The sequence below is a fragment of the Pezoporus occidentalis genome, unplaced genomic scaffold, assembly GCF_034315485.1.
Source record: "Pezoporus occidentalis ecotype Australia unplaced genomic scaffold, CSIRO_AGI_Poc_V1 ctg201, whole genome shotgun sequence".
Lineage (NCBI taxonomy): Eukaryota > Metazoa > Chordata > Aves > Psittaciformes > Psittacidae > Pezoporus > Pezoporus occidentalis.
In genome coordinates, this window is record NW_026913868.1 from 800,819 (window position 1) to 822,509 (window position 21,691).

Genomic DNA, 21,691 nt, shown 5'->3' on the forward strand with positions numbered 1-21,691 from the left:
CAGACACTGCTATCTAGTGGTGCCAGGAAGGCCTGTGCCAAGACGATTCTCAGGCTGAGGCTGAGCAGCCGCAGGAAGTGCTGCCACTGCTGCACTGGGGGACACGGGAGCACCCACTGCCACTGGGGGTGAAACTGGGACTGCAAGGACAAGGCAGAGCCAACGAGGCATCAGGCAACTTTTCTTTTTATTTCTTATAAAATATATTTCATATTGCTGCTGTAAAAATTACATTTCACATTTTTATTTAACTTTTTTTTTTTCCCCTCTCTTTTGTGGGTTTTTTTGTTTTGTTTTTTTTTTACAATAAAAATAATACTCGGAAGACAGCTATAAAAGCTTCAACATGACAGAAAATTCACTCAACCCAGCACTGTCCCTGCTTGGCCAGTGGCACGGCCACAAGGCCAAGTGTCCCCTGTGACAGGACCCTGCAGCCCCAACTGACGGCAGCAGTGACAACGTGGTGTCACCCTGCACTGCATACACTCGCTTTGCCAATCAGGGTCCAGCTCAACCCCTCCAGCCGTGTATCCCTGCAGACAAGGGAGAGCAGCCTCTAATTAGTGCCCAATTAAGAGGTTCTTACGTACATACATATTCGCACTCTGGGAGACAGCCACGGGGATGAGGGAAAACTCTCCACATGGGATTTAGGTGCTGCGGTTGGGGCTGAAGAGGAGCTCTCTTGAGAACAGCGAGACTCAAGCGTTAGGAAGGAAAGTCCAACGGTTGGGAGGTGGCTGGAAGCAAGTTAAAAAATAAAAGGGAAGGGAAATAATAAGGGGGGAAAATATTTATAAAAATATATATCCAATGCCAACCATCCTGGTGGAAGCCTGCTGTCACTTCTGCAAAAATACGAGAAGGTTTTTCTGTTTTAAAGTGTAAAAATTCCAAAATACTCCCAAACCAGAAGGGAAAAAAATGAATACCAACCCACCCTGCACCAGTTTCTCCATTAAAAATAAAAACCCAACAGGAAAGCGCTGTGAACACTAGGGACAACCCTGCTCAGCTCTGTCCGTACTGCAGCAGCCCTTGGAAAAGCAGCTGTACCTGCACCCCGATAAAATGGCACCAAGCTCCAACGCTCTGATGCCAGGTCAGCACCGCTGCTGGGCTGGAAGTGCTGTGCAGCGGGAGGAGGCGGTGCTGCACCCCGATGGCTTGGTTTGAGAGTTCCCAGAGTAACTGAGCTGGAACCAGTGAGACCTGAGCCATGCTTGGCCAATGTAGCCAGGGACCCGGCTCTGCCCCATCTCATTTGGGGCGGAAAGGGCATAAAGAGCAAGGAACAGAATCTCTGGCCCTGCCTAGTCTCTCTGTGTTGCAGAGCCAAAGGTGGGCTGAGGAATGCACAAATCCACCCTTTTTTTTTTTTCTTCTGCTGCTTCAAGCCCGATTTTTAAAAATATCTGAAATATGGTAACACAGCAAGGTGCTGTGTGGAATTCCCAAAGCACCAGCTTGCTTCTTGAGAGCCACCGGCATCACCAAAACCCTGCACCACGACATCCCAGTGCCCTTCCTGAAAGGCTCGGCATCCATGCCGACGGAAGTGGGAATTGCTTTTTCTGACGTTTCACTCCTAATACTGCAGTCCAGCAAGGATGGGAGCCTGAACAAGCGGAGCCAAAACCACTTCTCTTCCTGGGATTTGAGCCAGAGTGTCCAGACACACCCAGGGATGGAACCCCGCAGGGTCACTCCCTGCCTGGGGAGTTTCCCTCTGGCTTTCCAGTGGCCATATTTTGCTTTGGCCAGCTGGATACCAGAGAGATCAGGCTGCAGGATGAGACACTGTTTACATGTACAGAAGTAGAAACGAACAACAAAAAATACCCAAACACATCGCCAAGCACCAGGAACACATATAAATGGATCTCAGACCACTCCGCCTGCCCATCTGATCCCTTCAGCAGCAGGGCTCATGGTGATCTGGGAACAATACCAGACTCTCCCAGCCACCTGATTTCACTTCTGTAAGTTGGGTTGTGGCACTGTCCTTAAAACCAACCCAGGCTCAAGCTGAGTGCAGGGACCACTCTCACCTCGATGGCTGCAGGTTAGAGACTGTGATTATCAAAAACGCAGCAAAGAAGTAATACAAATCCAAACAGCTGCCGGTTCCAGCAAGTGGAGAAAACCAGTGACCGGGAATCTGGCTCCAGGGCCACATGCATCCCAGTCTGACACCACGCATGACGCCCTGCCAGTGCTGCTGGTGGAGCAGAGACAGCAGCAACAGTGACAAGAAAGCACCAGCAATTTCGATCAGGTAAATACAGATTTTAAAGGATGGAAGTCAGAAAACTGACTCCCCCCAGGCTCGATGGGATTTAAAAGCCAATATTGAAGTGTTTGGCCTTCCCAGTCCTCCCAGCTGCCTTTACTGGTGGAATCATTAATTTACAAAAGAGTAAAATTGCTCAACCTCGTTTTGAAACACATGGCCAGTACCACAACCTGGATTGTCACGGAGCTAAGCTGACTTACAAAGCCTAAAATGTAGGTTTTGCCTTAAAAAGTCTCAGAGTTTTCCTGATTGAAGTGTTTTGGGTGTTTCCCTCCTCCCAAGAGATCTCCAAAAATGACAGTCAGTGAAACTGACTGGAGGTATGTGTAGGCTCAAACCACAGGTGTGATGTGACCCAAGCAAAGACCACATGCACGCAGGGAAAGAACCCTCCAACCCCTGTCCCGAGAACAGCTCCCGCCTAGCTTGCAGCAATCCAATGGTATTTTCTTTCTTAAAGCTAGAATCATTACAGACCCCTTCCCTTAAAGGGTACAAGAAATTTGCACTTCTATAGGTAGTAAAAGGACACAGAAAGCTGCCTCGATGCCTCACCCCAGCCATGCTGTGGCAGTTTGGGAAATTTTAGGGCTGATCTGGGAAATGCAGGAAGGTCTTTGGTCCCCAAATCACCTACAATCTCCCGTGAACCCTGAGGAACCAGCTTCCTTCCCTCCCAGCCCCAGCTTTTACTGTACAAAGGGAGACACTCTCCAGGTTTTAAAAAAAAGAAAAAAGTTGGAAAATGTTTTTTAAAAACAGAGCAAACCAGCAGATGTACAATATACACGAGGAGGAATTTACAGGCAGCTCTGGAGGTGTCTTCTGGGGTTGCAAGAGATACCTCCAAGGTCCCTGGTTGCAGCAGTGAGGGACTTCGGTGCTCCCGGATAGGAGCTGGGGAGGGACACGGCACCGTGGTGCTGTGCTCAGTCCAGGAAGCGCTGGCAGGCTTTTTTCCACCGGCAGGCCGTGCACCACTGGTCCCGGTGCTCGATGCCATAAACCTTACGGCACTTTTTGGCTTCACCACGGACTTTCCTGCAAAAGAGGGAAAACAAGAAATAACATTTATCAACTTGTTGCAGATACTTTCATGTATTGAAGGGGTAAGACTCTGGAACAGCAGCTGGGCATCGCTCCAGTACACCTCAGCAGAGCTGCAGGAGAGGACCCCTTTGCTGATGGGCTCCACCTCTGCTCCCCTCTGGCCAGAGGGACCCTCACCTGGTGCCGACAGACACCCTGGGCGGCGAGGCGACAATCAGGTGGGACTTGAGCATCGGTGTTGGTGGCTGGGGTTCACTGAAGCTGAGTGACCGGCTCCGCACCTGCAGGAAATTGGGTGTTAGAGGGCATGCAGAATGATGCAGTGCCCCTGCTGTGCAGCCCGAGTGCTGCAACAGGACAATGGGAGGTGTGTCCCTAGTCCCTGAATCTGGATGCTTTAAGTGGGAAGCGATAAAGCAGAGACAAGGTCCCTCTTCATCTCCTAGCCCAATGTTGCCCCCCCAAAAGGATGAAGGGGAAACACATGCAGGACTCACCGGTGACAGGGATGGGAGGGTTGAGGTGGCAGTGGCCCAGCTGATGCTGGTGAAGATGTGAGGGGACACTGGAATTTGGATCGAGGGCAATGCCTGTGAGGGAAAAGAGGGATCAGTATTTGCCTCAGGGCTCCCCCTTCCTGTGTGTGGCCCACAGGCATTCATCTCCCTGCAAAGACCAGCCTAGAGCACCCACAAACTGCAAGCCCTGGGGCGGGATGGAAATCCCCATGCAAGCCCTCCTCCAGTGCTAGATCCTGCTAACACAGGGGATGTCACATCCTTTCCCTGGGACAGGAATGGATACACCAGCAGCTTATGGATCTATATACCCTGTCCCTGCACTAGCTGGCAACTCCAGAAGAGCGTTCTGCTCTCAAGAAGCCCCTGAAATGAGGACCACTGTCTCAGGGTGCCCACAAGGCCACCACTCCAGGTGCCCAGATTTCCTATGCCTCCAAGCTTGTGCCCTCTGCAACAAGTGTGCAGCAGAGACGTTCAGGATCCAGCACGGCCACATTCCAGCCCCGGTTATCTGCCGGCAGAAGGGCGTGTTGCATACCAGCACGGGGTAACTGCAGGGGAGCAGAGGCCAGCAGCTTCACTCTGGCCTGGGAGCTGTGGCAGGAGCCTATAAACCACTCAACCAGGCGTTAATGAAGCTCTTTGCTCAAGGGCTGAAGGGCAGGCAGGCTCCAGATGTTGTTACACTGGCACCAAAGCCCCTCCAATGTGGAAGTGGCAATGTGGGAGTGGCAATGAAACATCCCTGCTGCAGCGGGGACTTGCAGCAAAACCAGGATCATGACCTGCCCTTTGCCAAGATTTCAGGAGATGACCCATCCCCAGGAGATGCCACCAGCTCACCTGGTAGGCGTGATCCGCCTGGATGTGCCAGAAGGAGCTGGGGGCAGACTGGCTTAGGGCACTGCTGGCCAGGGCGGGCTCCAGCACTGGCTGCTCCACCAGCAGCGCCTCTGGCTTTGCCAGGGCTTGCTGGATGATGATGGGGGCAGATGTGGATATGGGGCTGGTGGTGGCAGCCACCTCTGGTGCTGGCTCTTCCTTCACCTGCACTTCAGTGTAGTAGAAATCCTCCTCTTGCTTCCGCTGGTCAGAGTCTGCACTGTCCCTGCCAGGAGGAAAGGGGAGCATCAGTGAAAAGGCAGCCCTCTTTCCATCAAGGTGAGTGGCCCCTGACTTCCTGGAGGGAGAGTGATCTTGCCTTCCCAGCCAGAGCAGCTCCACCCTCAGACTCCAGAATAACAGACAGCTGTGATCAGCAACAGCCAGTGCCTTTGCAGCTCACACTTCCAAGGAAGATCAATACCTTTTTCTGGTCCTTGAAAAAAAATGGCATATTGACCAGGCACCACTGAAAATCCCCTGCTCATTTCTAATTGAGCTCACTTAGCACAGCTGCAGATGAAGCCCTGCAGCTGACCCAGCAGGAAACAGCCCTGAAGTCCTTTTGATTATTTTCCCAGCATGTTTGTCCAGCCGGCACTGGATGGCAGTCCAGTGCAGCCCTTCTATCCTGGCCTTTCCCAGACTGTTCATGTTTGCAAGGCAAGAGAGAAAAAAACCCACACTGGAGAATATGGACAAAAGCATGAGAAAACTGAGGTTGCGGTGCAAAGTGTCATAGGCCCACAGTAGGGGAGCACAGCAAAATGATCCCCACATCCTCACCATCTGTTATTTTGGGGGAATTCAGAGATCAGGACAAAGCAAAGCAAAATGCCAAAGAGGCAGCCATGACCATGCTGGTACATGGGTGCCTATGCCAGACACAATAGCCACAGGAGGCACAGCTTTCTGGCTGGCATCCCTTGCAAAACCCAGTGGTGCTGGTGCCTGTCTGCATCTGCCCAGGGCTCACAAGTGACCTGAACTCTGCCAGTAAAAAAATGCACATCCAAGCTGGGCAGTCCCAAAGCCCAGATGGGGCTCCCACACCTCCCCGAGAGCTCTGGGCTACCTAAAGGTGGGGACACATACAACAGTGGTTCTTGTAACATGGATGAGAACTGCCAAACTCAGTGCACAGAGGCCACTATCTCTGGCACTCGGGATATTTGCTGCAGGAATTACAAATTACACAGCAGCAGGACCTGTGGTCAGGGAGGGATTAAGAAGATCTTCACCCTACCCGAGATGCTGGGTCTTGACATGCCGCTTGATGCCGACGATGGAGCGCAGGACCTTGCCACAGCTTGGCCAGAGGCACTTGTACATCACCTTCACCGAGTTCTGGTGGAGAGATAGCCCATGTCACTCCCTGCCCAGTAGCAGCATCCTCTCTATACGGGATGCCAGCTCAGCTAGAGCCACCCTACTTGTGCTGGGACCCCCTGCCACAGCAGCAATACCTTTCTCTTGCGTGGAGCGGGTTCATCAAGGAGAAAGGGGTCAGAATCGGTCTCAAAGCCATCATCCACCTGGGGAGAGCTCAGGCCCTCACTGGAGTACTTGGGGCTGCCAGCGGGGTGGGGGGGTGAAGGCGTAGAGATGTCGCTGCCCGCACTCCAGTGCCCGCTGGTGGTGCTGCTGCCGCTGTCTGAGACATCACCACTCTCCTTCCACAGATCACACACTGCCCGTGAGGCTGCAGGGAGGGTACACATGTGCCACCATCAGCTCAGGGCCAACCAACAGCCCCCCAGGGCAGAGACCAGTCCTGAGCCTGGATCACTCACAGCAGCAGTTTGCCTAAAATGATTTATTTTGTTAAAAGCTGGCAAGGTGAAGCCTTTGCACTTTTGCTCAGTGCCAGCTCCCAGTTATTAGTCGTTTATCCCTTGCTTCCCCTCCCCATGCTCCTTGGCATCAGTGCAATTCCACGGGCACAGCCAGCACACAGCAAGCAGCCAGCACCAGGGCACGCACATTTCCCACGGCTCCAAGAAGCTATTTTTATCCTGCCGGCTGCATTTGACCCCTTGGGAATGAAACTGCGGCTAAAAAAAGGAGCACCCGAGCGGTGCTCCCCGGCATGGGACTCCTGCGCGGGGCTCCCAGGTCCCTTGGGACGGCTGCGGAGAGCAGGGTTACCCACATCATGCTGCCAGAGGCATCACAGCTCACTCGGCCCCAACTGGTGCTGACACCTGTGGGCTCTGCCATGACCCTGGTGCTGCTCCCCAGCCACCTCCAGCCCAGAACCATCACAGTGCTGGCAACTCTTCAAAAACAGGAATAAAGAATGAATGCAGCCAGCAAGAGTCCCAGCACTGAGATCCAAATGGCTCAGCATGTTTCTCCACATCTCCTTTTCTTTCAGATATTTTTTCTTTTATATATACGTATATTTTTAAAAGCATACTCACGGGGGATGCCGCTCTCGCCAGCGGGAGGGCTCTGCACCACGGGGCTGCAGGAGAGGCTTGTCAGCACCATGGCTGCCACCATCTCATCCATTTCCACAGCAGCATCAGCTTTCCTGCACCAAAAGGGGAGAGATGTCTCACATGCCAAGGAAAATGCAGAGAAACAGCCCAGGTATGACCCACCGGGCACCCGAAGGGCACCAAACTGCAGCTGCAGCACAGGTTCACTCCCACCGCCCCCCTCCATAGACTGACTCATTTTGAAGTCACTGGGAAGGATGTTTTCTTCCCATTTGGAGGAAAAAAAAAAAATTAAAATCCCCTTAATCCTAAATTTAACCATGCTCTGGATAATCCCATGCTGGGAAGGCAGATATATCCTCAGCATCACCACTCGCTCTGTTGGCATAAAACCAAGTGTGAGCACTGCCAGAGCTGCCCAGAGCCCCTCTCCCACCTGATCGAAATCCCACCAGCCAAAGGCACGAACCTCTTGGGCACATCGATGTTGCTGGACACAGATCTCTGCAGTGCATCAGCAGGGGTGGGACCACCAGCTGCAGGCAGGGTAGGGGGCTGGAGCATGGCCGGCCGCACGTCCTGTACCCTCCAGCATGCCTGCAAGCCCTGCTCTGGCAGCAGGACCTTCATCTTGTCACTCAGCGGGTTGTGCTGCTCCACAAGGCCAGCACACTCCTGCCCGTTGTAGGTGATGAGGACCTGAAAATGACATGAGAGACAGTCTGTTGGTGCCACCTGTTGCCCTGCTGCTGCTGGCGGATGTCCTGCCACAGCACAAACAAGCCTTTGCCTGCTGCAGAATTCCTCCTCTTCCTCCTTCTCCAGCATAAGGGGCCACGGAGGGCTTCAGGATGAAGCCAGAGCCTGTCATGAAGAACCTGGACTTCAGACTGCTCTCGCAGGAAACCAGAGGCCTGGCCAGGGTTCATCGCAACCCCACCACCAAGAGAGGTGCTCTTCCCAGACACAACCTCCCTGACTGGCCATCCCAAGTTGAGGGATTTCCTGAGCCAGTATCAACCACCTCTGAGTGCTGTGACTCTGGGGGGACTTTTCTCCAATGAGTTTGTCTGCTTTGGCTTTGTTCTCACGCCATCCTACTGCAAGGAGTCCCACAATTATTACACACTCTGGCAACGTACGTAGATTAACAGGCATAGGGGGGCAGGGGAACAGAGGTTTCCTGGCTGAAGTGATCCTGAATGCATGCCTTGGCTCCTCCAGTCTCAACTCCTCAGGCAGAAGGACATGTGCAAACTTCACCTCATGCCCTTCTTCAGAGTCCCAAACTCCTCCTGTTGGGCAGTTTTCCACCACTACCACCCATGAACCTATTTCTGTTAGTGGAAATGTATCTGGTTGAAAGACACTACATGTGTCTCTGGCTATTTATAGGAATATCTCTTTATGGAAGTGCCATGGGTGTTGTACCAAGCAGCGAACATGGGATGCACACACACACCCATACCCTGACTGGGGAGGAGCATGTGAAGACTATCTCAGGTGGGATCTCCAGGATAAGCACCATGGTGGAAAAAGCTACCTGTGGTGAGACCAAGGTTACGATGATCAGTGCAGGGATCAAGACACAGAAGACCCTGACCTTGCTTTCTGAAAACGAGCAAAACTTCTCCACGAACGACACAAGCAGCCAACATCCCTTTCAGCTTTACAACCACAGGCACAGGTACCCCATTACTATTTTTATGCTGTTCACAGCAGCAAAGCAAGCAAACAAAATCCTCCACAGTGGAGCACATAGGAGAGAACAACCCTCACTGTCCTGTGGTTAATGAACATGTGGCAGGAGGAGCCAGAAAACCAAACAGGGACCTTATTTACAATCCACTGCATGAGCTCTGCCCAGAAAATGTTTTACAGTTTTGCAGGTAGCAGCCAAGAAACAGGTTCTATGTCAGCAGCTCACAGCTATCCTTGAAAACTGTTGCTTGGCCAGTGATTATCAGGAACTGCTCTGGTGGGATCAAAAATGAGTGCTGCTTCCTGTCCTAGGCAGCATCCTGGACAAGGCACGGCCCTCAGGAGCCCATGGCACACCCAGTGTTAGGACCTAGCAGGACTACATGTTCTTTCTGGGTAAGCCATTGCACCCAAGTCTTACCTAACCTTCTTCACCACATGTCCCATACCATCAGCCCTCAACCCTGTAGCAGAAGGGGGCTCCCTGCCTGTTCCCTTCAGATGTAAACATGGGTTATGGGGAGATAGGACACATTCATAGAAGATAAATCCCCTGGGAGTCACTGAATGTACAAAAACCATCTCCCTTTGCCTCAGACATTTGGAGAATGCTGGAGGGAAGCATCAGGTCTTCTCACCCTCTTCTCTGGAGACCCACTTTTGCCTAGGATTGGAGACATCTCTGGGAAGAGATGGGCTTGGCCCATACCAGCTCAAGCAGAGATCCACCAGGCATCCCCAGGGACATGAGCACCAACACCAACACCTATTAATGACTCTCAGTAATGGCAGATCCCCAATGCACTCTGCATCTGGAGAGCCCCAGGAATCCTCTCACCCACCAGGGCAGATCCCACCAGTCAAGAACACTGACAGCCTCTGTACGTACTTGCTGTCCAGCACAGAGCTGCTGGCAGCTGGGGCTGGGAAGCCTGGGTGTTTGGCTGCTCTCCTCCGCTAACAGTGTACAGGATCCATCCTCTTGAGGTACTGCATAGGCAGATGCCCCTCCAAGGTCGGTCTGCAAGCCAGGGATCTGGGTGGCCACCAGCACCCCATCGGCCAAGGCACCAGGGGTGGAGACACGGGTGCCTAGCAGGGAGCGCTTCCCCAGACGCCTGGACAGCACACTCGCCATGTTGGACACCCTGCTGAAGAGAAAGACATAGGGATGTTACCTGTAGTGCAGGACCATGAAGCTCAACCATTATCTTCCCACAACTACCACCACCATCCCAGGAGCCGAGAAAGCAGCTCTCTGCTGCTCCAACATTTCCATGTGCCAAGACCCCTTGGGGACACAAAGACAGCAGCATGCCTGAACATCCCACCCCACACCCTCAGCTCTTGTCTTTATGGTCATTCCTAGATAACTCTGGAGAACAAAAAAACAGGGATGAACCAGCTCCAAGGGAACCCCATGGACACAGTCAGGACAGCCTTTTGAGCCAACACTGGCATGCGCTCCAGAGGCCACTGCAGCTATTCCCTTCCACCATGCTAAAACCCACTGTCGGTGCTCTTCAACCTTGACCTCTAGACGTGGGCCTGTGCCCAGCGCAGTCCTGCATCTCCCCTGCCCCAGCAGGGGACAAAAGCCCTCCGGCAGCAAAAGGCAGTGCCCTTTCTCAGCTGGCATCCCCATTTCCCCCTTTTCTGGAGCTCTTGTGCTTTTGCAAAAGGTTTCTCCACACTTGCAGCCCAGGATCAATCTGGCAACAAAACAGGAGCATCCTCCTGCCCTGCTTTGTAAGAAAAGGAACAATTTGGAGCATTTTCATCCTAAACTGCCTCTCTGTAATTCTGTAAACTACTTTTCCTCTCCTTTTTCCCCTGACGTAGATTTTCCTCCTCTTAGTGTACCTCTGCAGCAACCCTACAGAGTCTGGCTTATTTGTGTCTGTAGATTTTACTGCTGTTTTAGAAGAAAAAAGGGCTTACAGGTTTCCCTAAAAGTAAGGGACACTCAGACCTAGGGACAAATGTTTCATCCCACTCTGACAAATCCAATGGCCCCAGCAGCATGCACTGTCCTCCTCTGTCCCATCCTCCTCCCAGTGTCTCCTCCATTGCAACACCAAGGAGCACAGGAAGCGAGGATGCACACAGCAGTGAGGCCAAAGGGGATGGTGCCTGGGGATTGGGAGGAGGGAGAGGAGGCAAGAGGCTTGGTGCAGCCCTGCATCTTGGGGTGAACCATAAAAGCCACATGCTTTTGTACCACAACAAACCCACCACTTCTGTCACCCTCCCTGGGTTTGTGAATGAGCATCACCCAACCGGCCAGGGGCTGAGGGTGTCTGGAGAGTAACCTGGGACACTGGGAGTCCAAGTCAGAGGAGCTGCTACTTGTGCAAGAGGGAGGATTAACCCTAAGCTGCCAGGCACTTGTGCCCAGACCCTCTCCTCCTTGCACAGGGTCACTGTCACGAAGCAACAGCATTTTAACGGCAGATGCCACATTATTTTGTGTTTACACAGTGGGGTTTTCTGGTTTACGCAGCACTGTCTTGCATGCTAACTCGGATGAGAAAGGTTTCCTGACACGGGAAGGAGAGCTCATTGCTCCTCTTCATCTCCAGCCATCCCAGGAAGGGTTACTTACTCCAAACCATGCCCCACTTCAAAGGACACTCAGGATTTTACAAGCAGTTGTATGAATAACTGTATGTTATTCAGCTCAGCTCTCTTTGTCCTCCCCCAAAATCCCACTGTCCCCAAGTTGAAAATTAACAGCTATTTAGGAGCCAAAAGAACAGAGCAGGGAAAGAGGGATAGGGTGTGAAAAGGATGGGAGGTGTGCTGTGGAGAGCACCTCATGCCAGGGCTGCCAGCCCACAGCACACAGGGACTTCACCGCTGCCATATTCCTACCAGAACAAGATCTGAGGCCGCAGCAGCCAGCCAAGCAGGGCTGCTCCCTGGGCTTCCCTCTCATCTCGCCCTGCCTGAGAATATGCCAGATTTTGCAGCACATGGGCATCACTGGGGGATGCTCCTGGGACCACTCTGTCTGATAAGGTCTTTTTTTTTTTCCCACGGTACATGTCTTGTGATGAACACGAGTGACCTGGCCAAGCAGCTCTGCTCTCAGATCTACATGCCCATACAAGACTTTCCAATCCAAAAGGAGACCAAAAGGGCCGACAGGGTGACACGTCAGTTTGTCTCAAATCCCAGAGTGAAGCTGCGGTAAAGCCCCTCCGTGGTCATTAGCCACCAGCATACATTTTCTCCCACATCACCTAAAACCCTCGCTCTCAGGTATCCTAGGCACTGGGAACTGCCGCTCTGAGAGCTCAGGGCATCAATGCAGCAACGTCGGTGCCACCACTGCATGGAAGACAGTACCGAATCTCTGCTGCCTCCCCAACGGTCAGTGCACGCCAGTCTGAATGCAGCACTTGGCCAATGGCCAGATACAGGGGGGGCAACGCCAAAGGTGGGAAGCTGCTTCTCATTTCCTTCGTGGTTTTATTTTGCCTTCCCTTTCCTTCCTCCCCCAGTCCAAGGGGGGGAGTGGGAAGGAGGAGAGAGGCACGCTTGCAACGAGAGGGGAAGAAAACCCTCCCAAAAGCCACATCTGCTTCCAGCAGACCTTTGAATGCTGGACCCCATTTCGACGCACAGCCTGTAACTGAGAGTGACACAGTAACGAAAAAATCCTTCTCCCTCCCTACCCATGCCCCAAAACACAAAGCAAGAAGAGCAAGAACTGGGAGGGCATCAGCGGTGCAGGCGGAGACAGGAGGCCACGCTGCTGTGGCCGCCGCAAGCCCTCCCAGCTGTTAGCAATCACGCGCCACAGGGGTCAGAGCCGGCACAGATCCCAGATTATTTCTTGCTTCAATGCCGGGAGTATATTTTGGACGGCATTTTTCCAGCTCTTGCTGGGGGAAAACGTCAGCCCTTGTGCCTACTGGTGTTGCTGCCACCAGCACAGCAAAGCCTTGGTGGAGGCTTTGGGAAAGTGGGTGCCTCGTTTGGCAAACGAGGAATGTTTCATTTAGCAGGAAGGTCAGAGGGCCATGGCAAAGTGGGGAGGGTGCCCTGGCATTCACCCCGCTTGCTGTTTGTCCAGAGTTTGCTGGGAGAAATGCGACTCGTGCACCCACAGTGCTGCACAAACCATGACCACCAGCACAAATCCCCTCTCCAAAGAATGTGCAGTTACAGCACACCCCATTTTTTTTTTAGGTATAAGTGCTAGTAGGTTCCCTCAAACACAGCCTAACTTCTGCCGATCAGCAACCTGTACCACAAAGTCCACCCTGTAAGAGATCCCAAAAGCTGCAATAACCAGTAATAAACCCCAGGTTTTCATCTTCTCTTGCAGCCTGTGGTTTCCAAAAAGCCACTTATCATCCCAAAACATCCCAAAGCCCTTTACAAACCTCACTCCGGCCCCACGCCTGTTGGAACTTGTGACAAGATATCCACATGGAGCGGTCTGTAAAGCTTGGGCCTTTATTAAAAATGAAAGTAACAAGATCTACTGACCCCGAGACAGAGCCAAACCCACCCAAGACCTAACCCTCACAGCCACTAATACAAAACAGGCGCTTTCCCAGAGCTTCCTCCTAAACCCGCCTCACTGCTCACGGCTTGGGTTACGCCCGCGGACGTGTCACCGCGGGCTGCACAGTACCCCCTCCGGCAGCACCAGGAAGGCTGCCCGACCCTAACTCACGCCGGGTGATTCCAGAGGAAAACGCTTTCGGAGAACGCCCTCCTGCCTAAAAATGGTTTTTATGGTGCAGGCAGGAATGCCGGTGTAGGCAGAGCGACTTCCCCAGGCACTGGCGGGACGGTGTGTGCCGGCAGCGAGGGCAGCCAGGAAGGAAAGGGCGGGAGTTTGCAGGTTTTTGGGAGCTGTGCCGGCGGAGTGTGACTTGAAACCATCGCATGGGGACCGCGACGAGCGTGCAGGAGAAGACAGGGCATGCATGGCATGTGTGCGTGCCTGCGTGTACAGGGCCCGCGGCCGTGCGGGCTGGCAGGGCACGTGGGGAAGATGGCAAGGCCAGAGGCAGGGGAGGAGGAGGCGTGTGCCCGGGCCTGCCGCGGAGGGCGGCACCTGGCAGGGCACGTGTGCGCGGAGCGGGCTGCGGCGGGCGGGGGGCACGCACGGGGAAGAGCGGGGGGGGCACACCGGGCAGGCCGGGGGGCGGGGCATGCACCGGGCCGGTGAGGGGGGAGGGGTACAAACACCGCGCATGGTGGGCACGCACCGGGCCGGCCCCCCGGACAGGGGGAGGCATGCACGGGACAAGGCTCGGAGGGGCGGCCGCACCGGCGGATAGCAGAGACCCGGCGCGGAGAGGGGGTGGCAGAGCCGGCTGCCCCCCTCGAAGGGGCACTGGGGGAGTGGGCCCGGCGCGGCTCGGCGCTTACCTCCGGCGCGGCTCCCGCCCTCCTCCCCCGCCGCAGCTTGTTTTGAAATCCGTGTCCCCGCCGCAGCTGGCTCACGTACGCGGCGGCCCCGGCCTGGAGCCCCGCCGGGCGGGGCGGGGAGGAGCCGGGGCCGGGGGAGGTGCGGCCGGGCCCCGGCCAGGCGGGAACCGCGGCTCCCGCGCGCGGGGTTTTTTTATTATTATTATTTGGCCTTTTTTCGCCTTTTTTTTTCCCCGGCAATATCGGGCGGGGTACAAGGAGGGGGAGGGAAGGAAGGTGTCCGGCCGTGCACAGGATACCCGGTACCACCACTCCGCTACTCACAGCGTCCGGAAAGCCCCGCTCCGCGCCTCGCCGCCGGCCGGGTTAAAGCTCCCGGGGCCGGGCTGTTGTAAACAACCTCCCCACATGCTCAGCCCCTTCCTGCGCATTGGCTCCGCGGCTCCCTTTAAATGCACGCCCCCGCCGCCCAGCCCCAGCCCGGCCCGAGGGATGCCGGCGCTACCCGCCAGTCGCAGGGGGAAGGCGGGCGACGGTGGGCGCATCCCCTGTCCCCTCCCGGCTTCGCTCCGGGCCGGCTCTCGGCTTGGTAGGTGGAGGCCCCACTGCCCCCCGGACTTCGCCGTTTACAGCAGCTCTGCGGCCGGGGCCTCGCGGTTTGCATTTAACGGGACCTACCGCTAATGTCCCTTTACTTAGGAAGGGACATTACCATGACCCCGACTCCAGTCCCCGGCACTGCGTGACCGCAGACAAACCTCGAAGGTTTTTCTTCTGCCGGGACAGCTTCACTGATCTTACCAAGTCTGTTTAGCAGTAAGGGAGAATTAATACCGTCAGTGCTGCTTTTGGGGTTTGTTTTGGGTGCTGAATGCTCCTCCGCCCCTCTAAAGCCTCTACATCTGCATTCCCCATGACAAAAATTCTCACTTTTGCTGCTTGTTCATTTATATCGTATTATAAAATTAATGGACATAGGCAGCGGCTAACACACTTTTGGGCTTTACTTGGGAGCCCCCCCCCCCCCCGCCAAATACCAATTCATACCTCCTGGGATAAAAAGCACTTCACTGTGTCGAAGGGCTGCTCACAACCAGCCTGTTCACCTTTAAAACCTCGGTGCAGGCAAGGCGATTTGTTTTAGTGCGTGTCAGCCAGCAGAGACAAATGCTGGGCCTATTGCCAGCTTCAAAAAGAAGTGTATTTTTACCACCAACTAATATTCAGAACGCAGCTGGGTTTTTACTACGGTTGTCCAACAAGGTAAATTGTTGGGACAGGATGGGGTTATCATCCACTCGTTTCAAAACTGAAATCTGTCTTGTCTGTATAAGGTCTCTAGTATTTCTAGCATTATTTTGTCCAGGATAAATAAGGCACCTTCTCCAAAGCAGCCAAACAGGAGCCAAGATCATCTATTTCCAGCAATACTCCTATAAATTTCCTCCCAAGCTCCTCAGACTTGGATTTCTAAGCTACCTTGATACCTGTTAAAATGAAATATGAGGTATTACCTATGCAGATGAGGGCAGATGCCTACAAAATCCCTTGCCCTAATGCACCTTAGAAGGCAGCTTGCTCCAGAGACATGCTGCTGCAACAAGCGAGTGAAGGCGTTTTAAAGCAGCTGGGACTAGGGGCCAGGAGGGTACCACGCACCCTACCAGCCACAGCACAGGCCTCATTGGGCAGCTCTGCCCCATGCCCAGGCTTGGGGGCCAAGAGGTGCAGCTGAGGAACAGGGCTGGCAATGAGCAGGACCCCTGTGATCAGTGTGCACCGGCCGCTCTGGGGAAAGGAGCCAGTGGGTGGTGTTGGGGCACCTCAGCCCTGTTCCTCAGAGTGGGGTGTTATCAGCCAGCCATCTTCTGCTGGCCTCACCAGCAGCCACAGCTGCCCCTCATCTCCCTCCAGAGTGGCCCACTTACTGCATGGCCATCCCTCCTGCCGTGGTGGCCCCTTACACCCCAATGTCATTGTGCCTCACCCCTACCCTTCATCTCCTGTCATGGCCACAACCCCTCATCTCCCCTTGTGATCTCCACTCACAGCCACCCCTCATCTCACAGAATCAACACAGGCTGGCAAAGACCTTTAAAATCATCAAGTCCAACCCTTACCCTAGAACTGCCAAGTCTGCCATAAACCATGTCAATAAGGGCAAACTGATCTCCCCTCGTGGGAGATCATCCCCTCATGATCTCTCACCGTCACCCCTCATCTTTCCCCCATAGTGGCCCACACTTCATAGCTGCCACCTCAACCCCTCATGGCTACCCTTCATCTCCCCTCAGGGTCTTCACTCACGACTGCCCCTACCCATCATCTCCCCTTAAGGTGTCCCCTTCTGGCCAGGTCTCATTTCCCCTTAACATCTTCCCTCACTGCCACCCCTCCTGGCTGCCCCTCCCCTCACGACTACCCCTTACCACTCAGGGCCACCCCTCCTCTCCCCTCACGACTGCCCCTAACACACCATGCCCACCCCTCCTCTCCCCTCACACCCCATAGCAGCTCCTCCTTTCCCCTCACGACCGCCCCTCACACCCTATGGCAGCCCCTCCTCTCACGACCGCCCCTCACACCCCATGGCCGCCCTTCCTCTCCCCTCACGACTGCCCCTAACACACTATGGCGGCCCCTCCTCTCCCCTCACCACTGCCCCTTACACCCCACCGCCGCCCCTCCTCTCCCCTCGCACCCCACCGCCGCCGCTCACACCCCACCGCCGCCCCTCCTCTCCCCTCGCACCCCACTGCCGCCCCTCCTCCAACTGACGTCCCTGACGCGCCCCCGGCTCTGGCGGGAAGGAGGAGTGCCCTTCCCGCCCCCCCGCCCGCTCTGACTACGTGCAGCTCCCCACGAGGCGGCCGCGCGCGCCCCCCGGCCAGGGAACAGCCCGCCCGGCACGTTCGCGCCCCCGTTCGCGGAGGGGGGGATGCGGGGCCAATCGGCGGGCGGCAGGCGAGCCGGAAGGGACCAATTAGGGGAGGAGGCGCCGCTCTGCGGCCAATACGCGACGGGTCGCGGGGAAAGGCCCCGCCCCCTTAGCGGCGCTGCGGCCGAGTGCGGCGCCAGCTCGGAGTGGTTGGGGCGGTTCGGGCATCGCCTCCAGTCTCCCGCGGCTCGCGGGGTGGTGCCCGGAGCTGGCAGCCGAGGGGGCCGCGGCTCGGCGCAGGGGACCCTTCCCTCCGCCGGTCACTCAGGCCAGCGCCTCAGCTGTGGGGCGGGGAGCGTGGCGGAGGCCCCGCTTGGGCCTGGAGGAGCGTCCGAGTCGGGGAGTGTCTCTCGGGAGGGGCGCCTCGGGCGGCCCGCTCGGGCCGGCGGCTATGAGGGGCCGTGAGGGCTTGGCGCGGCCCTGGCCCCATGGAGAGGGTGCGCTCCCTGATAGGGAATGGGGAGCTTTGCCTTTAGTCCGGCGTGGCCGCAGTTTAGGCGAGGTGTGTGGATGCTCCTCAGAGTGGTGCAGCCCGCCACTCCAGGGAATAAGGGGAATAGAGGTGGTGGCTCAACTTCGAGTTGGCGTGTGGGGACCACAGTTCGTTTTATTTCATGAAATGAGGAGAAAGTTCAGTTTAAGGAAAATGATCCTGTGTTTTCATTGTGTTTTCAGTGCAAGAAGCAATGAGCAGCAGCAGTGTAAGTGAGCCTTGCCATGTCTGGGCTGAATACTCAGGCAACATCATGGGCAGACACTTCCCGCTTCCACAGGCATTTCTTCACCCCTGTGCTTTAACAAAAATTCTTTACAACCCACCAAAAATCCTCCATAAAATCATAGGAGTGAATAAATAATTGCAAAAATCAGCTATCCTAAATCTTGGAAAAATTCACTGAAGGCCATTTAAGACTCACTTTAGGACATTATTTGATGTCGGTCTTTCCCAGCTCATTCCTGTTTCTCACTACACTAATTTATTGTCAAGAGTTTGAGGTTGATGTCAGATTACATTTTAGCTGAAAGTAAACTAACCAGAGTAAATGTGAGGAGAATAAGTACTAATAGTGCCTGTATATAGCCCAGATTTAGAAACTAAGTACAGATGTAGTATTGCATAGAGTGTTTAACAATAAGTTAAAGCAGTGTGCATGATCCACTGCTTAAATACCCCAGGTACTTCCTGGGCAGCTAATTCCTTTGTATACCAATAAAATTCAATGCGATCGATCATCAACACGTGGGTGAGCCTGACCCCCAAACAAGCAGGTCTGTGGCTTTATTGGGAGTTGACGCCCTGTGTGTGGCATTTCTGCTTAGGCTGTGAGCAAGCCTGGCAGCACCAATGATGAGTATGTGCACTGCAGGAACAGCCTTTGAAATCTCACATGGGGATCGTTTTGTGTAGGGTAGAAGGCTTTGCTGTGGTTAATAGTCCACTTTTAATCTGGAGAGTATCCTTCTATCGTGTTTAATAGCACTAATGACCCTCTAATCCATTAATTTCTTTAAGTCCCTTTTTGAACCCATTTAATTCGCCTGGTCTCCTCCTCATCCTGCCCCACAGCTTCACCAGGGGCTGATGTGTTACGTGAAAAACTTCCTTGCTTTTCTTTGTCTAGGAATTTCATCAGTGTCTTGAGCTTTTGTCTTAGGTGTTTACTGCCTAATTACTGCAGTATTTGTGACTCAGGAGCTCTATCACCTTCTCCCTCTCTGCCCCACCAGTCACGTCCTTCACAGACTTTTGCTCTTCCCTTACCCGGAAGCTTATTTCTCCCTCTGATTAACCATGATAGCCCTTCTCTGTAGCTTTAGCAGTCTTACCATATACTTCCAGAGATGGGGTGGACAGATCAGCATCAGTCATCAAAATGTGGTATTTTAACCTCCAGCATAATGATGTTTACTATTTTGGTTTATATTACTTTTCTAACAGCTGCCAATGTTTAACTTGACTACTGCTGAGCTGATCTTCTCAGACAACTACCAATAATCACTCCCAAATGTCTTTATTTCTGAGAGGTAATAGCTGATTTAGAGCCTGTGGCTGTATACGTACGATTAGCATTATTTTTCCAAGATGTGTTTCTTACTGACACTAAATCACGTCTCCCATTGTATCTCCCCATCACACCGTGCTGTGAGATCTTCCCCTGTTTTCAGGCGTGGCCATTTGGGATAATTTTGCCTGTAAACGTTGTCACCTCACTACTCACTCCATGGTTAGATTTTGTAATGATGTGTTGAACAACAGATCACCCGGCTCAAGTCCATGAGGGATTCCATCTGTTATTCTCTTGCCTTGGGGAATGAACATAAAACTGTTTATTCCTCCCCTTGGTTTCTCAATTTTTTTAAGCCAGTTATCTACAGCAGAAGTTTGCTTTCCTATCCCATGAAACCATGGTTGCTTAGAATCTGACAGGGTATCTTGGTGAATCCCCATGAACTCATGAGGGAAAAATCCCAGTTAATGTTAGTGATGGGTTAGCCTGTTTTATGTAAGTAAAACTAAGATATGCTTACTTCTGGTGTTCTTTTTTCTCTTTTACTCTGTTTTATAGAGTTTTATAGGTGCTTTGATCCTTTCCCAATATTGCTATGTGTGCAATGTGAGCAACACACCCAATTTCTTAATTAATTTTTCAATATTTTAAAACAGAAGTGGGGGGAAACACAATTGAAAAAAAATGCCATATATAAAATAACCATGTCCACAGGATGACTATTACAGTTTTATTTTCACTTAATATTAAATGTTAGTTTGAGTCCCACAATGCTGAGCAGCTGAAGTTTGGCTTGGTTCTACCCACCCACTGCTGTGCCCGGGATTTTACTTTGGTCTCTGTCCCTCGACCTCAAGAGATTATTAATTTCTGAGTTCAGGATAAACTGCTTAACTGACATTTTGAATCTATTAATATAATTCATTTTGTCTTGATAGGAGATGAATAAGAGCCAAGCCACTGATACCAAATTAACCAAATAAACTGGAGGGGGTTTACTAGATTTTCCTGCATGCTGAGGCTGTTAGAGAGGACCAGTATGTACTGTGATCTGGGCATCTGCAGGCTGGGAAGATCTGGGTCTGAGTCTTAAAGCTGCCAATTTTTGCAGCCTTTGGAACATGATGCTGTTAAAATCTTCAGCTCATGGGATCAGGTCATTTGAGGGGGAAAAGTGGGGAGGATAGGGGAAAAATAAGTAAATTCAAAGAAAAAGATGATGAAGTTAAAGAAAAGTATGAACATTTCCTAAAAAGCATCCTCCAGGAGTTTGGATGCTGTCCTTTGGGCTTCCTGAGAAGCTCATCTTCCTGATGGCTGCAGTTGTGCTGACTTACGCAAGTCAACTGATGCATCGTTGCTCATCATCCTCCTTCCCAAATTGAGCATCCACATCTGAGACCAGCAGAAGATCTAAAAACCCTCCCAGACTCAAGGCACAGGCACTCACTGAAGTCCGATCTTGTCACTGCCATCCGTTTGGAAATCAGACTTCTCCCCCCATTTGTGGGGTGTTTCATCCCACAGAACCTCAGAGCTTGTCAGCACAGTTAGGTTGGCCATCAGAAGTGAGGAGCCTCTTCTGTGGGACATGGTGTCCACCTAAGATGGAGGCTACATCGTCTAAAATTATTGCTTTCAACCCTTCATTCTTGTGCAATGCCTGAACACTTGCTGTAGGTGGAGAATATTTGCCTAAAATCCTGCCCTTACCAAAAGCCAGCTGGATTTGGGAGAGTTTCCTTTTTTTGTTTTTCCCAGTTTCGACTTCAGTGGCAACAACGATACTGGTGAATTCAGCAACCCTAAGGCCTTGAGGACCACTGATGAAGTCTGGCCACATCCCCACCACTGAACTCTCCTAGTCCTGGGAAAAGAGTCACTATCCCAGCTGCCTCCTGGCAATCATCCCTAGTCTGTGCCATCTCCTCATCCATGCCTGGAAATTATTTGGAGGCAAGAATGTTGACCCATGGCAAAGTTATGCTGAGGGCTGGGGCATCTCTGAGGGATTCAGTTGATTCAAAGTTAATCATGCTTCATTTGAAGTCTCAACAGGACTTTGATTACTTCACACACTGCGAGCAATTCATTACCTTCCTAAAGTAAGGCTTGCAAAACCACAGCTTGCAGGGTGGGAGAGTTTCTTAGTGGCCATGCAAAATGGTCCATCTCCCTCCTGGCTACTTCTGGTGAGCTGGGAGCTGCGAGAGGAAGCCATGGCCGAGCACCATCTCTTGCAAGAAGCCAACTGCTGAGATTCAGAGCACCTGCCTTGCTCATCTCTGTTTTGTAGAGTGTAATTTCTTCATTGCATAGGAAAAGTTGGAGTTAGGGTCTTGGGAGGAGATGAAGTTCTTGCATGCCTTGGTGAGCATGCAGTTGGCTTAGAGTGTGCTCCTGTGCACTGCCGCTGGCTGGGAGCAGGTTGTGTGACCATCCCAGTGCTGATG

The 21,691-nt window shown here is 53.0% G+C and overlaps 1 protein-coding gene across 3 annotated transcripts; it reads right to left on the reverse strand.

The window, feature by feature from the left end:
• Positions 1-170: 170 nt before the first annotated feature.
• On the reverse strand, positions 171-16,527 carry ZNF395 (zinc finger protein 395). 3 transcript variants are annotated; one of them, XM_062618544.1, is made up of 11 exons: positions 16,500-16,527; positions 15,004-15,097; positions 9,787-10,045; positions 7,666-7,895; positions 7,176-7,288; positions 6,219-6,454; positions 5,999-6,099; positions 4,714-4,978; positions 3,847-3,939; positions 3,527-3,630; positions 171-3,340 (listed from the first exon to the last, which is right to left on the reverse strand). In XM_062618544.1, the coding sequence occupies exons 1-11, from the start codon at positions 16,510-16,512 to the stop codon at positions 3,229-3,231; spliced, it is 1,620 nt and encodes a 539-aa protein (XP_062474528.1). In that variant the 5' UTR covers positions 16,513-16,527; the 3' UTR covers positions 171-3,228. The 3 variants fall into 3 exon arrangements, with proteins under 3 accessions (XP_062474528.1, XP_062474526.1, XP_062474529.1); XM_062618542.1 differs by lacking the exons at positions 15,004-15,097; positions 16,500-16,527 and adding an exon at positions 14,616-14,851; XM_062618545.1 differs by lacking the exons at positions 15,004-15,097; positions 16,500-16,527 and adding an exon at positions 14,292-14,447.
• Positions 16,528-21,691: the final 5,164 nt, after the last annotated feature.